This window comes from Ciconia boyciana, chromosome 3 (genome assembly GCF_034638445.1).
Source record: "Ciconia boyciana chromosome 3, ASM3463844v1, whole genome shotgun sequence".
NCBI classification, from domain to species: domain Eukaryota; kingdom Metazoa; phylum Chordata; class Aves; order Ciconiiformes; family Ciconiidae; genus Ciconia; species Ciconia boyciana.
The window spans coordinates 128,144,366-128,158,581 of record NC_132936.1 but is presented as its reverse complement, the minus strand read 5'-3'; the positions used below and the strand labels follow the sequence as shown (position 1 = coordinate 128,158,581).

The 14,216-nt window shown below is 37.3% G+C and overlaps 1 protein-coding gene across 5 annotated transcripts in view; it reads right to left on the bottom strand.

Annotated features, from left to right (window-relative positions):
- Nucleotides 1-14,216, bottom strand: part of RALGAPA2 (Ral GTPase activating protein catalytic subunit alpha 2) — a 137,309-nt gene that overhangs the window by 85,851 nt on the left and 37,242 nt on the right. For all 5 annotated transcript variants that reach the window (XM_072857639.1, XM_072857638.1, XM_072857642.1 and 2 more), the window contains 9 exons: nucleotides 13,940-14,177; nucleotides 13,218-13,382; nucleotides 7,193-7,330; nucleotides 6,581-6,678; nucleotides 4,488-4,578; nucleotides 4,147-4,323; nucleotides 1,749-1,942; nucleotides 1,139-1,237; nucleotides 812-967 (listed from right to left, as the gene is read on the bottom strand). In XM_072857639.1, coding sequence (XP_072713740.1) covers nucleotides 812-967; nucleotides 1,139-1,237; nucleotides 1,749-1,942; nucleotides 4,147-4,323; nucleotides 4,488-4,578; nucleotides 6,581-6,678; nucleotides 7,193-7,330; nucleotides 13,218-13,382; nucleotides 13,940-14,177 — 1,356 coding nt within the window. The remainder of the gene's footprint in view (nucleotides 1-811; nucleotides 968-1,138; nucleotides 1,238-1,748; nucleotides 1,943-4,146; nucleotides 4,324-4,487; nucleotides 4,579-6,580; nucleotides 6,679-7,192; nucleotides 7,331-13,217; nucleotides 13,383-13,939; nucleotides 14,178-14,216) is intronic.

Genomic DNA, 14,216 nt, shown 5'->3' with positions numbered 1-14,216 from the left:
TAAACATCCCCTGAAGGGCCACTCTTGAAGGGGAAAAGTCCAGAGAGGGCAACGTTCATTCTAATTTTTGAGGACATCCTTGCTGGCACAGGGCATTCAAAAGGGTGTGCTGAGAGCAGACACTGCTCATAAATTAACATAAGCCTCTTCACAGCCTCTCCCTTGCCCAAGATCTCGTCTAGCATTTTACCTCCTGACAGAAGGTAAGAACATGTGTAACATGAGCTGGGAGCAACCGCTAGCTCCCTGAAGCTGTAAATAATGTGAACAACAGACCAACTCCAGCAGCTGCTCTGGAAGCACTGACTTCACAGCATCGCAGTTTGTACAGGAACGTGGTAGGGCCACTGGACACACAAGGCTCCCGCTTTGGCAGAACTGAAGTTTAAACATACTGGTCAAACACACAGTGTAGCTCAAGACTTAATATCAACTGAGTGTTTGAACATTTTTAATGTGACCAGCTTGACCCGCTAACCGTGCAATGCAGATGGACAGAAACTCATCACAGATTATTCCTCAGAAATGCCAGGAAACAAAGAAACATCAACAAATGCCTGTGATGCTGTTGTGACAATAAGTCACAAAGAAGTAGTTGCTGTTTAAAAATTTATAACTGGGAGAGCAACGAGAAAGTTAGGACTGCATCATCTAAAGAGAGGTACAGGCTAGACTACACAGGATAATTTCAAGCAACAATTGTTGCAAAGCACTGCTTCCTTTCTGCTTCTGAACTTCAAATACGAAAATATAGACATGTCCATCAGCACACAGTAATAAATTAATTTTTTTTATCAAGTAAAGCTTGTACCTGATCTTCACTTGTTAAGCCAAGGTGCATCACAAAATAAAAATGAACCAGGAAATCAGAATTTGGCAGAACATCTTGACGCCTAGTCATCATAGCGCAGATCAGCCTGTATGCCTGAAGTTTGCCTTCCTTATATTCATTTGGCAGGGTGGTTGCCTGAAAAGAGCAAAAACCTCGTATTAAAAGTCCAAATAGCCTTTGGAGGGTATTCATCTTCTTAGCCAGCAGTGACTGTAAAAATTAAAAATAACGCAACTAAACATACACAAATTCAGTACTGATATAGAAGACAAATACCAATGTGTGAAAATTTTAGAAATAACTTACCTTGAACAACCATGATGCAAATATTCTGAGAGGAGGAATTAAGACGGGAGGAGAGGGAGTAGACTGGTTGTCCACACTTATAGCAAGGTTGTCCCGTATCTAATTTTTTAAAAGAAGAGAGTTAATAGAACTGATAGCTTACTTTATTAATGCTTTGTTTCATATTATTACTTTTTCATTTTATTTGGTTTACTTTAAATGCACTACACCTTGCGCTATACAGAGTTCCTACTTAAGCCAAAACTACCAGGAAAGCTTGTTCTATAGCGTGCTTCCCCACAGCCTAAGCAAATATTGCCATTTTAGGTCACACCATGGGCTTTTACACTGAATACCAATGTTTGTGGTATTCTGTTCTATACTTCTATTTTCTTTGCTACTGTTTCGTCACCCCATTTAAATTAACTAATCTAAATTCTCTTGTCATTGAACAGGAACATTCTCTATTGGGGATACCTACTAGAAATCAAACAAGATTATCTTTCTTTATGACAGAATCCTCCAAATCTCATGCTTATGTTCCAGATGCTAATACTAAATAAATTTTAATAATAATTTTTGCAACAAAAGAAAAATTATTATCATTAGATGTAAGTATCATATACAATACCTTTGCAAGTTTATACCACAACTCATAAAGATATCCAAAAACTTTTGCATGTATTTTAGGTGACTGTATATTGTTCACATCTCCAAGAATTCCCAAGATTCTCCTCCATAACACAGCAGCAGAATCAGGATGCCAACCGATAAGGCTTCCACCAGCAATTATACTGCAGTCATCAGCAAGGAACTCACTACTGTCTGTAAATTTAAAGAAGTTCAATTTCCATGAACTAGAAATGCAGTGTACAGTATAAATTGGGGCAATAAGATAGGAACATTACTCCTTCTAACCTTCTTCCATCTCAAAGTATTCTCCCCCACCAAATCATCTCTCTCTTTTTCATTGTTCAAGCTAGCACATGATTCAAAGAAAAAAATGGCAGAAAATGTAGGCTAAAGGGCTTCCACACAGGGATGACACAGCTATAGATCAGTTTGACATCAGACAGACTGCCCCCACTCACGGGTTGGTTTTTTTAGCAGGGAGGCAAATGCAGTTAAATGGAACGCTCATGTACCCTGAGAGATTTATTCAATCAATAGCTGGCTTTTACAGGTAATATTTCTATTGCTAAGAGTCCTTTCTTTTTTTAAGATCACACAGTATAAAATGACCTGGAAACAGAACTGAACAAAGGAACTAAAAAGTATGCACTACTAGTGCTGAAGACTATGCTCAGGCATTATCATTTTATACAGAAGCAGTTCCTGAGGCAGCAGTATGCAAACTGAGAAGGAAAGCAGGGTTTTGTGAAGACTGTCAGGATAATGGAATTAATATGTTTGAACAGTAAAAGAAAAATCCCATATTGAAGTGCAAATTTTAATGACAAGAGCTGTTACGTTATCTTCTACCAGACCAGGGAAAGCTGCGTAGCAGCCTGTCTGCAGGCAGAATCAGCCCTATGGTCCAGCGTGGCACCCTGCAGTGCTCAGCAGCCAGCGTTTCAAGGAAACTTGCAGGAAGCCTCTGCACAGGCAGAGGGAAGTAACTTGTGTCCTCCCAGAACCCAAAGAAGGTTAGCAAAATAAAAGCCATTTTAGAAGTTTTTATGTTTGCTTGAATTTATTTTTAAAAAGCTTTTGGGATTTTTTTTTTTTTGCCTTTTGCTTTTTTGTTTTGTTTGTTGTAGTATTATGAATTCCCAAAGTGTTAAAACAAACGTTATCTATGAAGATCATTCTAAGGTGCTTAAACAGATCTGTCATCACGGAAATTGCATCTATGCTGTTCAGTGGTGGTGTCACAGTATTTTTTTGCCTTACACCATAGAGGTTTCTACCGCAAAACAAAATTTTGCAACTCGGGTGAGAACCAGAAATACAGTAAGGGCACACTGGCTCTGTTGGGCAATTATACATTTGTTACCCCAGTTTTCTTTTTAGTCTACATTATCTTTCAGGTTATTTTATATAATTCATTCTCTTTGTACACACAAAGGAGCAATGTCTTGTATCACAGACATAAAGAAAGCAATGAATTTACCATACATAATAATCCTTACCATGTACTGTATTACATGCTACCTTTTGTACAATGGCAGTCTGAACTGTTGCACTAGGTGTGCTGGTTCATTAAATTAGAGATATTTCAAAGAAAAAGTGAATATGAAAAAAATATCCTTGAAACTATATATATCTGTAGGCAAAAACTATAAGAGCCTATAAGATAGTTTCATCTGTTACTGCACTAAGTTATTGAACTAACATCTCTGACTCACATATTAGATGGGGAGGTACCTTTACAAATTGCAAGAACCAAAATATTTCAATAAATAATCATGAGTGTCGTATATGCTAAAGACACTGTAAATAAAATGAAAAGGTAAAGGACTTTTACTTCCCAATTAACTCTTCCTAAGGATGCCACTTATCACATCCTACTGAAGTACAGGCATTGTGTACTTTGAAGTATAAATAAGGAGGGTAACAGGATTAAGATGAGAGAAGTTATCATGAATTAACCAGTTATTTCCCATCAGTCAAAATATATAGTAAGGAACTTCTTTAAACCATTCTGCTATGAAATAAATATTAACTTAAAATATAAATTAAATTAATTTATTTTACTTGAACACTGGGGCAAGCTAAGAGAGCACAAGTGACCAGCTACCACATCTCAGTTGATTAGTAATAATTTGACAAAGTAAGCAACCCAATTATTTTCAACTGTGTGATCATCTTCAGGATCACAATTTATTGGCACCTCTGTCTGCTTCAATCTGATTATCCAAATTCCTTAAACTCTGGGCATTCAAATGTCATTTTTGAATGAACATTATGAACGAAACTCGGTGATATATGCCAAATGAAACATACTTTTTATAAGCAAACTGAACTGTATAAACTCCTTTTTGAGATAAAAATCTGAAATAGTAAATACATTTTCTGGACTACAGTACCTGTTAAATTTGCGGTATCTGAAGGACTAAGCTGAAGCCAGCGAGGTGCATCAGGATCCACACAAACATCTGCTGATGCATTAACTTCATGGTCGTCTTCAGAAGCTTGCCAGGGGATAAGTGCAATCTCTACTTCATTATTATAGCCAATGGATGTGTCACTGCTAACGCTTTCACCTAAAGCAAGGAGGGGATTAATAAAGATCACAAAGCCTGTTTTTAAGGACTACATTAGCAAAGTGTGATGAGAAAAGCAGCTAATATATCTGTAACAAGACAAAATTATGACACTGATTTCAATTGCTACAGTTAAGAAAAATACTGTATTTCTTGGAACTCACTTTTTTCTCTCTCTCTGTGATTCCCGTGTGATTGCTGCAAGTCTGCTTTCAAGTCTAATTCAGCTGTACTACTGCTTCTTCGTACTAGTACCTTTGGAGAAAAAAATGTTAATCTCAGCTTATTACAGTTTTGAGAACTACATCGTATTTTAGCAAATTCGAGATACACACACAGTTATTAGAAATTAATTACAACTCAATCAAGATATTTTCATGAATATTTAGACTACCCAAATAACTTTAAATGTCTTAAGGAAACCATCACACTTTCCATTTCAGTTGTTATCCTCCCTTTCTTAAACTCAGTTTTCGTACCAACAAGCAGGACTTTTTACTTATGTTTTCCACAAATCTGAAATAATTCAATACTTTTATAAGTATCCAAAAATCTTTCAGGAAGAAATCAGTAGTCATCTCTTATGTCGAGGCATTACTCTGTTGGAAAACCACCCATGCAAAGCCACCTGATCTTTTGTTTACCTCCTCCTCCTTCACCAACTGGATTTATAGCCTACTTGCTGAAAACCCTTCAGACAATTTTCTGCTTCTAGATGATACTGCTCTGTCCCTAAGCACAATTGTTTGTCTTTATATATGGCAGATAACCTTCAAATTCACATTTCTTGCAACTCCATGTCATCTGTAATAGCAAAACTTAATTTCTGCCAGAAAAATAGAGTATCATGCTTTCCATTGCACATATGCAAAAGCCCCAACGCCTTACCCCTAGGAACATACTAGATCTAACTGCTGAAGGAGTCTCTACTCTAAAATTCCTCAACTCTGTTAACATTTCTGAAATTCCATTTTGATATTTGCAATTATTAGTATTACTATTTTTCAGTAAATTTCTTATCCACTGGCCAGACATTAATCCATTAGTTCTTTCTGCATATATCTGAGCAAGCAAATTTTGCCACCAAGGAGACAACCGGCTTGTAGAAATTATTATTATATTATCTAACCTTGTAGCTTGCTTTTTTTTATTTATTTATTTTTTTAAAACTGGCGAGAATTGACAATCATTCCCAAGAAATACATGTTTGCTTGCGCTGCCCGATAGACTGCAGAGTGGTCTTTCTTCGCTGGCAAATCTGGCTCTTAGTGATCAGCGATGACAATGTTTCAGTGCGTTGTGATATGAAGTCAAACTGGTTCACATGGTACATTAGCAAGATATTCAGTGAATATACAGACAAACCCCAGCTTCCACTTGCAAAAAGGGTGAAAGTGCAATACTGGTAACAGCCCGGCAGCGCATGCTTGTAAATATTTTATAACACATGCCACTAAAATAGAATGGGGAGCCAGGTTAATTTTTAATTCCCCCAACTACTGAGCTTACTTCTCTTCCTCTCCCCTCCCCTCCCCCACGCAAAGCGGACTAGGTTTTCCTTCCTTTTTGAGACACTTTGTTATTCCTGGAGCAATTAATGAAAGCACTCTGCAGAAGATGTCTCCTCTCCTTTCTAGAGCTAAGTGTTAATGGTACTTTAAGCCTAGACGTATGGGACAGCCAAGGTCCAAAGATGAGATTCAGCTTGAAGTCTTCCATGCTGTATTGCATTATACTTCCACAAAGATGATCAGCCTCAGTCACTTATTATTTCTACTGTTTATTCAAAAGTTGCATTAAAAATTTATGAAGCTTGCCTGTCCTAATGTTAACTTATACAAACATCTGCAATACATAGCTGGTGATACAAATTGTGCTGAAGGAAAGCATCTTCCCCATCAAACATTTATTCCAGTGTACTGTAGCTCTATAATAGCCATGAATTATTTATATTTAAGAAGTTATGAACTTCTTGTTTAGATTTAATATAAAAAAAAGCACAAGAGTCTTGTATAAGACTAGAATATAGCCAATTACATAAAACTGTGTAAGCAACTGACAAGATCAGAAGACACAGAATGATCACACCAAATAGCATAATGAACAGCTACAGCTCAATTCCAGATTCCATACTAGAAGTGTGATTAATGATTTTCCACACTTTCAGTTGCTGGAGTTTCTAAATACTAAAAGGCACCTGATTAGAAATAAAACATTGTTAGAATCTTATCAATAATTACTTTCTATTTTGCCTTACTTGCTCAGCTTCATGTTCCTTCTTTGTATATCCCTTATTTTCCTGAACTGATTTGGAGTCTGAAGAAGTTAAATTATGAGAACTCCCAGCCTTTTTACCTGGAAATTTTAGAAAGTAAACAAGAAATAGACATTTGTGGGACCAAAGTACACAGCAAATTATATGAAAGTTTCAGTTATTTTTACATGTACACTTCTTATAGCTAAGTGAAGTCATACAACATGAAAATGGAATACATGATGTTTTGAAAAATCCTTCATAAGCATAACATACTTACACAATAGGAACAGAAGTAGAACTCTTAGCTTTAATACACAAAAATCTAAATGCAGGCCAGATTTAAAAAGTTTTAAGAGTTACATACAAAATGCATACATTCAAAGGTTTCATTTTTAACCACCCTGCTTTATAAAAGGTCATGTCCTGCATTTGTGGTCTGTAACTTCTTAGAAACAGTTCTTTCAACAGGATGCCAACAATATAGTCACGAAGAAAACAAGATAAAAAACATTTTAGAACAGAGCTGGAAACCAAAGCAGCATTTACGAGGCTGAACAAGGCTCAACACTTTTTCTTTGGAAGTACAGTATCACTATATTTGATCAAAATTACCTTGAAAAAAATCAGATGGAAACTGATCTGTAATATCTGAAGTGCTGCTACTTCGAGTTAGCTGCTGCTCTTGGTCTACAGATAGGCCCATAGCTTCTGTTCCTGTTGAATTTTCCAGCTGTTGAGATTCTTCAACTTCTGTTGATTTAATTAAAACACAGTATTTACACAACCTCAGAAATGTATACACATGTGAACTCCTTACCTAAGAAAGCTATATGAAAAAGTGACCCATTCAAGTATTTAAAACTCCCAAGTTACAAAGCTAGAACGTAACTCCTAGTTACAGAAGTGATAATTTAAGTTTTATAAAATATCCTTAGAAAAACTGTAAAGTTCAGAGAGAGATGTATGAGCAGGGTACGTGGTAAAGGACGAAATTACTCTGGGGGTTCGGAGCGCACAAGGAAGGGTGGGAGGATGTCAGGTGAACAAAGCTATGCTTTTCAGTGCTAGAGGCCCAAGCTAGACCCCGTTCGTTCTGGAAACAGACAGAATAGAGGAGAGGCAGCAAAACTACTATAAATGCAGAGGGGAGAAAAGATGACTGTGCTTACTGACTTTGCCTCCATAAAGACGGGAAGGGGAGAATAAAAAAAGGCAACAAGTTAGAGTAAAAAAAGAGCTGAGCTATACGTGATTCGGGCTTAGTTTGTGAGGACAAACTGAATCATGCAGCTTTTCTGCTGTAACTGAAAATGAGAAATAAAGAGAGAGGAGAGAGAGGGATGAAAATTCAAGTGAGAAAGTAAATTGACATACTGGGGAAGGGGCCACAGGAACTCTTGAGATTAGCTAGCAACACAATGCTTTTAGAAATGCATTTCTCTTAGCACTGGGGGAGGGAGGGGGAGGCAGTACACTCAGGATCAAGTATGTTCCCATTCAGTAGTGGTCCTTTTAGTTATGGTCGTGACACTGGTTAATGCCACCTACCATACTTAAGCTAACCACTAACTCTTTCCCCGGAAAGCAGTCAAAGAGGTGGCCCACACACCCCATCAAAGCTGACCCAACAGAACCACCAGCAGACTGCTCAAGGTGTTCCAACTGCACAGCCAATGCCATTGTCCTGTTTTAAAAAATTATGCTGCTGTAGCAACTCTTATGAGAACCTTCAAATTTCTTTTTTTCAATAAAGAACATGGGCTGGATTATTAAGTCTTCTAGATTTCTTTCAGCATATTGTTACATAATATGCACATTAAATACAAGTGACCTCTCTACCACCTTTCTATTCTCCTCCTCTTCCTTCTGCTTTGCTTCCTGTCTGCTCCACAGGCATTGACATTGAGGCTCCGCTTATTCAGAAATGAGCAAGAAGCACAGCCCCTCAGGATACGAGATTACAGACCAACATACACAGACTGCAGCAGCAGCCTGCAGGAGGAGGACAGTATGCTCAGTTCATTCAATCTACACTACTAAGTGTGTTTAAATAAATAATACTGAAATACTTAATAAACAGTGCATGTATTTCAGAAAATTATCTCAAAGTATCACTGTTGACTTTAAGTGTCTTACAGAAAGCAATAAATAAAATAATAAACTAATGATAAAAAAATAAAAGTTCATCCTTCAAGTCAATGCCCATATTCGCTAGCTAGAACAGTTTCAGTGTTACAACTGAAGAGAACTGTAAGCAGGAGGAGATGAAAAAACACTAAAGATACTTCACAGAATAGGAATCCCTAGAGAGCCGTAATGCACCACATACAAAACTTTCCTTTTCTTGCTGCAGCAGCTAATGACAGGTTAGGGCTCAAGACTCAGAAATCCCTCCCAGGAAGTGAAATGTGGGAGGTGACAGAAAGTCATCTTTTCAGAGACTTACTAGCTGGAAACAGAAATAAAAGAAACTCTGCTAACACGATAGAGAAATCTCACTGCTCCCACCAACACATCTTGGCTAGCTGATAGGATGAATGCTCCACAACAAAGTTGCTTTGTATTCTCAGGCCACTACATGTGGTTTTCACATCTACGTCTGGGTACCAGTACAGAATTCAGTTCAGAAGTTGTATGCTTAGGGTTTGTTCGAGCTTTATTTATCAGAACAGCAAGTTCCACAGGATGAGACTGTATCGAAAGCAGGAAAAAGTTTACTACACTTTTGAGCAAAAATACGCCCACTTCAGTCTAAATAACCACTCAAATGCCCACATCTGGATTGCTGCCTTTACTTTTTGCATTCCTAATCCTTAGTATATTTGGTCTGCACTATATCAAAACTTCAACAACTGCTTGGAAACCTTTCATAAATCAAGTAATTGAAAGTGTAAACATGAATAAAAGCATTTCCTAATAAAGAAATTAAAATATATTTTACTTTAGTTACTAGGGAATATAAATCTAATTGTAATTCATCGTTATCTTTAATATTAAAATGAACAAAAACTGCGTTGCTTGCAGTACTACAAACATTTTGAGAGAAATCAAACACTATCTGAGAACTAAGAGGCACAGACAAATCTTTTAGATTTCCTTCTGGAATCAGTAATTACAGGAAGAATTCTTTAGAAGAAAAAAAATACACATTTGTAAGCACTGATTTGTAACTGAGTGTAGCACAGATTGAATGAGATTTTTCTTTTAAACCAGGTAGCTCGACCAGCTGCATTTCTCTGACTGAGTATTTTGCTTGCACTAGCTCATACCTTCAAGCATTCAAGTAGTTTCTGCAGTCGTTCCTTGAGAAGATATTGCTCTCTTCTCCTTTTCCCTGAAAAGGTTACTTATTTTGGCAATGAAGCCAGTGACAGAATAACAAAAAAGCACTAGAAACAGCCACTTTTTGCCACCCTTCGTAAAGCTGAAAAAGGACAAGACATGCTCCCATGAAACTTGCTCATCTCTCAATGGCTACCACCGTGTTTTGAACAGATCTGAGGCACGGGAAACAGAACCAGTGCAAAACATTTCATTCCATACTACTAAAGAATAATGAACTGGACAGAAAGGGAGTAGACAGACAGCAGTTCAAAAATATAAAGAACATTTATATAAAAGATGACTTTAAAGTACAGTACCTGACAGTCTGTGAGAGCAAGAAGTGTAAGAGATACCAGGTAAGAGAGAGCTCACAGTGTGAAGCAGAAGAGGTACGCTTTTAGTAGCTGGCAAAGCCTCATAAAGATGAACACAGTTGCTGATAGACTGGCTTCGCTTAGCTTCCAGGAAAAAATAAAGCAATAATTATGTCAGAAAAAATTATGAAATTTTGGGGTTTTGAATGTCATGATACAATGAAACAAAGCTTTTGAAAATAAAATAGTTTTTCAACATTAAGCCCAGAAGTATTTCCTATAAGCTGTAAGTTAACAATGTGCAACTGTATCTCACATATTGAAAGTGCAATAATCGGTGATTTCTGAATCACAGCAGTTCCACAATGTGGAATATTTCATTTTGTCAGTGTACGATTCCTACCTCTGGGCTAATTCGACTTACCCTTTTTTCTTTTCATTGAAGTATCTGTAGCAGTACACATAGCTCCAAAATAAAGAATGGAAAACTTACTCAAATTCCCCTCTACTAGCAATGCTGCCCCCCAAAACCAGCTACCTCTTACATTCATTCAGCTCTGCTGAAAACAATCCGTTTTCATCTGAGAAGTGGGATAGTGTGCTTCTCAAAAAAAATCGATCTAAAGATACAGCTGCCCCTGGTTTTGCTTTTAAAACTAGGATCCCAGCTCCAGACTGGATAAAGCCCTGAGTACCCTGGCCTGACGGACAGCTGACCCTGCTTTGAGCAGGAGGTTAGACTTGATGAAGTTCCTTACACCCTGAAAGATCCTGTGGACTCTGGTTTTGGGGTACTGAGCCCTGCTTTCCACGTTTCTGAACAGGATGATGAAAGGGACACAAGTTACATGAAAGTTTTTGGAGTTCTTAAGTCACCACAAGGCAAGGTAGAAAAGTGCAGTCTGAACACATATCGTATTGAATTTCTCCTGAAAATAGCAACACTTAAATGAGTTCACTGTTTCTTAGAAAAAGAAAGGCCACCAGAAGAACACTTTCCAAGGTGGCTAACACTCTAGAGGCTGCCTAACATCATTAAAAACTTGGTATTTTACGGACTCATAGCCAATTGTCATAAGCTTAAAGTCTCCTTTAGAGAAAAACAGCAGTTTATCATCAATTGTATTACTAGAAGTTATGCTGAATTACAGAAGTTTCTAACAGAAATTTATTAGGAAAAAAAAATATATCTTATTCACTGTACAGTTTCTCTTCTTGTACACAGCAATGTCAACGTTGGCACGTAGAAGACAGAGGGGAAGAAGGAGGAAGCAAAAATACTCAAGTAGGGTAGCGGGCAAAAGATTTTCTGCTGCAGCAGAAATACTCTGCTCTTACTCTTATAACTCCAGATACAAGCAGCAGATCAAAAGAATGTCTTACCTGGAAGCAGGAGGTGCTCTGGTATTTCTATGTTGACTTAGGGGGTTTTTTGTTGTTTTTAAATGGGGGGGGAGAATATTAGGGATTCAGAAAAAGCCCCCAGTGGGAGACACTTTTCCCAAAATGTCCACTCTGCTAAAGAAAGTCCTCCCATGAACAGCCCTGGCTTCTGTATTCACCTTAGGGACTGCTACATTTCATTCTAAAAGATGACGCCTCTGGAGGCTTAGTAGCTGCATTTTGTGTGTTTCTAAATAGTCTTACCTTAGAAAAAGGATATACGTTTTATATATTTGAAATGACTATTTGTTATAGCCACATGTGCAAATATAAAACTTTTTTGCACCTGCTGATGTGGGAGCCATTGATCATCACAAATCCCACGAAAGTCAGAATAATTCTCTTTTTATATGACCATGAGACACAAAATGAAACTAAGGGCTTTTTACACATGAAGTTCATTCTCCTACCTGACAACCTACTTGCTCCCTACCAAATAAGCTTTTCTTACTAAAGGTAGGAAGTTTCTTTAATCTGAATGTACACAACCAAGTAAAGTCCTTGCTGATCGATACTTCCAGGTTCTCTACTGCTCTGGTGAGAAGTCTAGGGGAGAAACGCTGTAGCAGAAGACAGACAGACTTCTCCGCTGGAGCACAAATAGGAACTCGCTGAATTTAAAAATAAAACAGACACAAAGAATGAATTGACTCCAATGCCAAAATGTTTTGTTATCTAAGCTGAAGACTGTGGCTTAGTTATGAAGCCTGCAGCCACAAAAACATACTAAATCACCTTCAAATTCTCCTGGTAAGAAACACAACTAATCTGTTATGAATGAGGAAGGAAGACGTGCAGCAAAATATCTCCTATTCCAAAGCAGGAGATTTTCTATGGAGAGTTTTAATCCATAGCCCATTGAATCGGAACATAGAAACATGCTACCATGAAATTAAAAAAATTTTAAAAAAAATTTTTAAAAAGAGATCAAATTCAGACTGCTGAAATGCTTGAAAAATTAGGTATCTGTTCAATGCCTGGGGTCTCAGACATTCCCCCATCATTCCTCACCCTCACCCCTGTTCTCCCTCCTCCTGTTTTCCTTTTTCCAGAAGTAAATGAAGGGAAAAAAGGAAAAGGAGATGCTATACATACCTTATCATGCTAATAAAAAGAAAGCAAATAAGGCAAATAAGAAAGGATGAAATTGTTTATACAATATCTGGTTTATCTTGTGCTCACAGTAAATAGCTAGCTGTATGAAAGTTCAGAAGCAATATATATTATCTGACTGATGTTAATAAACGCTTTCCTATGAATTGATAAAAATAGGAATGTACTTTACTTCTTTACATAAAAACATAACTTGCACATAGCTAACTTGCAATTAAATGCAATGTATTTAAAAGCATATATTTAGAATTTTCCAAAATACTTTGAGTCTTTATTCATACTGGTAGCGGTCAAGACATCCAGACACAGGTACGCAACATCTCTGTTTAGGCATTTAATTATTAAGTTGCACGACTTTTGGAAGTAGCCACAACACAAAGGCAGATTTAAAACTTGAGTGTTACTGAGTGTTTGGGAACATAAGCATTTAGTTGTGGTCTAACCTGTTGCTCTTTGGCGAACAATATTTCTTGCTTTCTCAACTCCTGGGGCTCCGGAGGTCGTAGCACTTCTGAATCTCATTGGCTCCACAACTTCAGGATGACTTTTCCAGCTTAATGAAAAGGATCTTCCCACAACAGCTGTCTTTTGAGGCTCTAAAATGCCACCTTAGAGATAAAGAAAATAAAACTCTATAGCATTGCATGCTTTGGCACATATTTTTCCTAAAGTATGAATGGACTTACAAGCACTCAGACACGAAAAATATTAACCTTTTAAACAACATCGGTGAATTTTTACTATTATTAAAAAACAACCACTACTTCAACTATGTGCACCAATTGCAAGGTGGCACATAAATGTAACTAAAATACTGTAATTAATAAAGTTTAATAAAAATACATGGAAAACAATTTTTACATTGATGACTATGCCAGACTACAGCACAGGAAACCACGTTTCATTTCCGCTACACAGAAAAGACTGATTTTAAGCACGTACTAAAAACTGCTAAATAGCTATCTTCTATTGACCCCAATTACTTTTCCTCCCACAATGAAGGATGAGAATACATAAATCCAAAGCATTTCACATTTGATTAAACAGGTTCTTACACTAGATTAAGGAGTACTTAATGTTAGATTAAATTAAATTAAAATATTTAAGTTTAAACTTAAATATTTAACTTGTTTGATACAAAAAGCAGTGAAGCATAGAGACTAACCTTTTCCTCTCTGCTTTTTTTCTTTTTGTTCACTGAGCTTATCCAAGGGTAAGTTTGTCATTTCCACCCCATACACGGTTCTTGCTAGCACCACTGTTAGAGAGTCCATGATATTGGCCCACTCGTTTATGAGCTCCTCCCAGTCCGTCAGGGTGGACAGAACGCTGAGCAGCTCATCCCACAGCTCCCGAGAAATGTAAACGCTCAGGTTTGCTCTGATCCAAGCCACAATGAGGGTCTGAGAGAAAAGAAACAAGTGACAGTTCATGCATTTCTG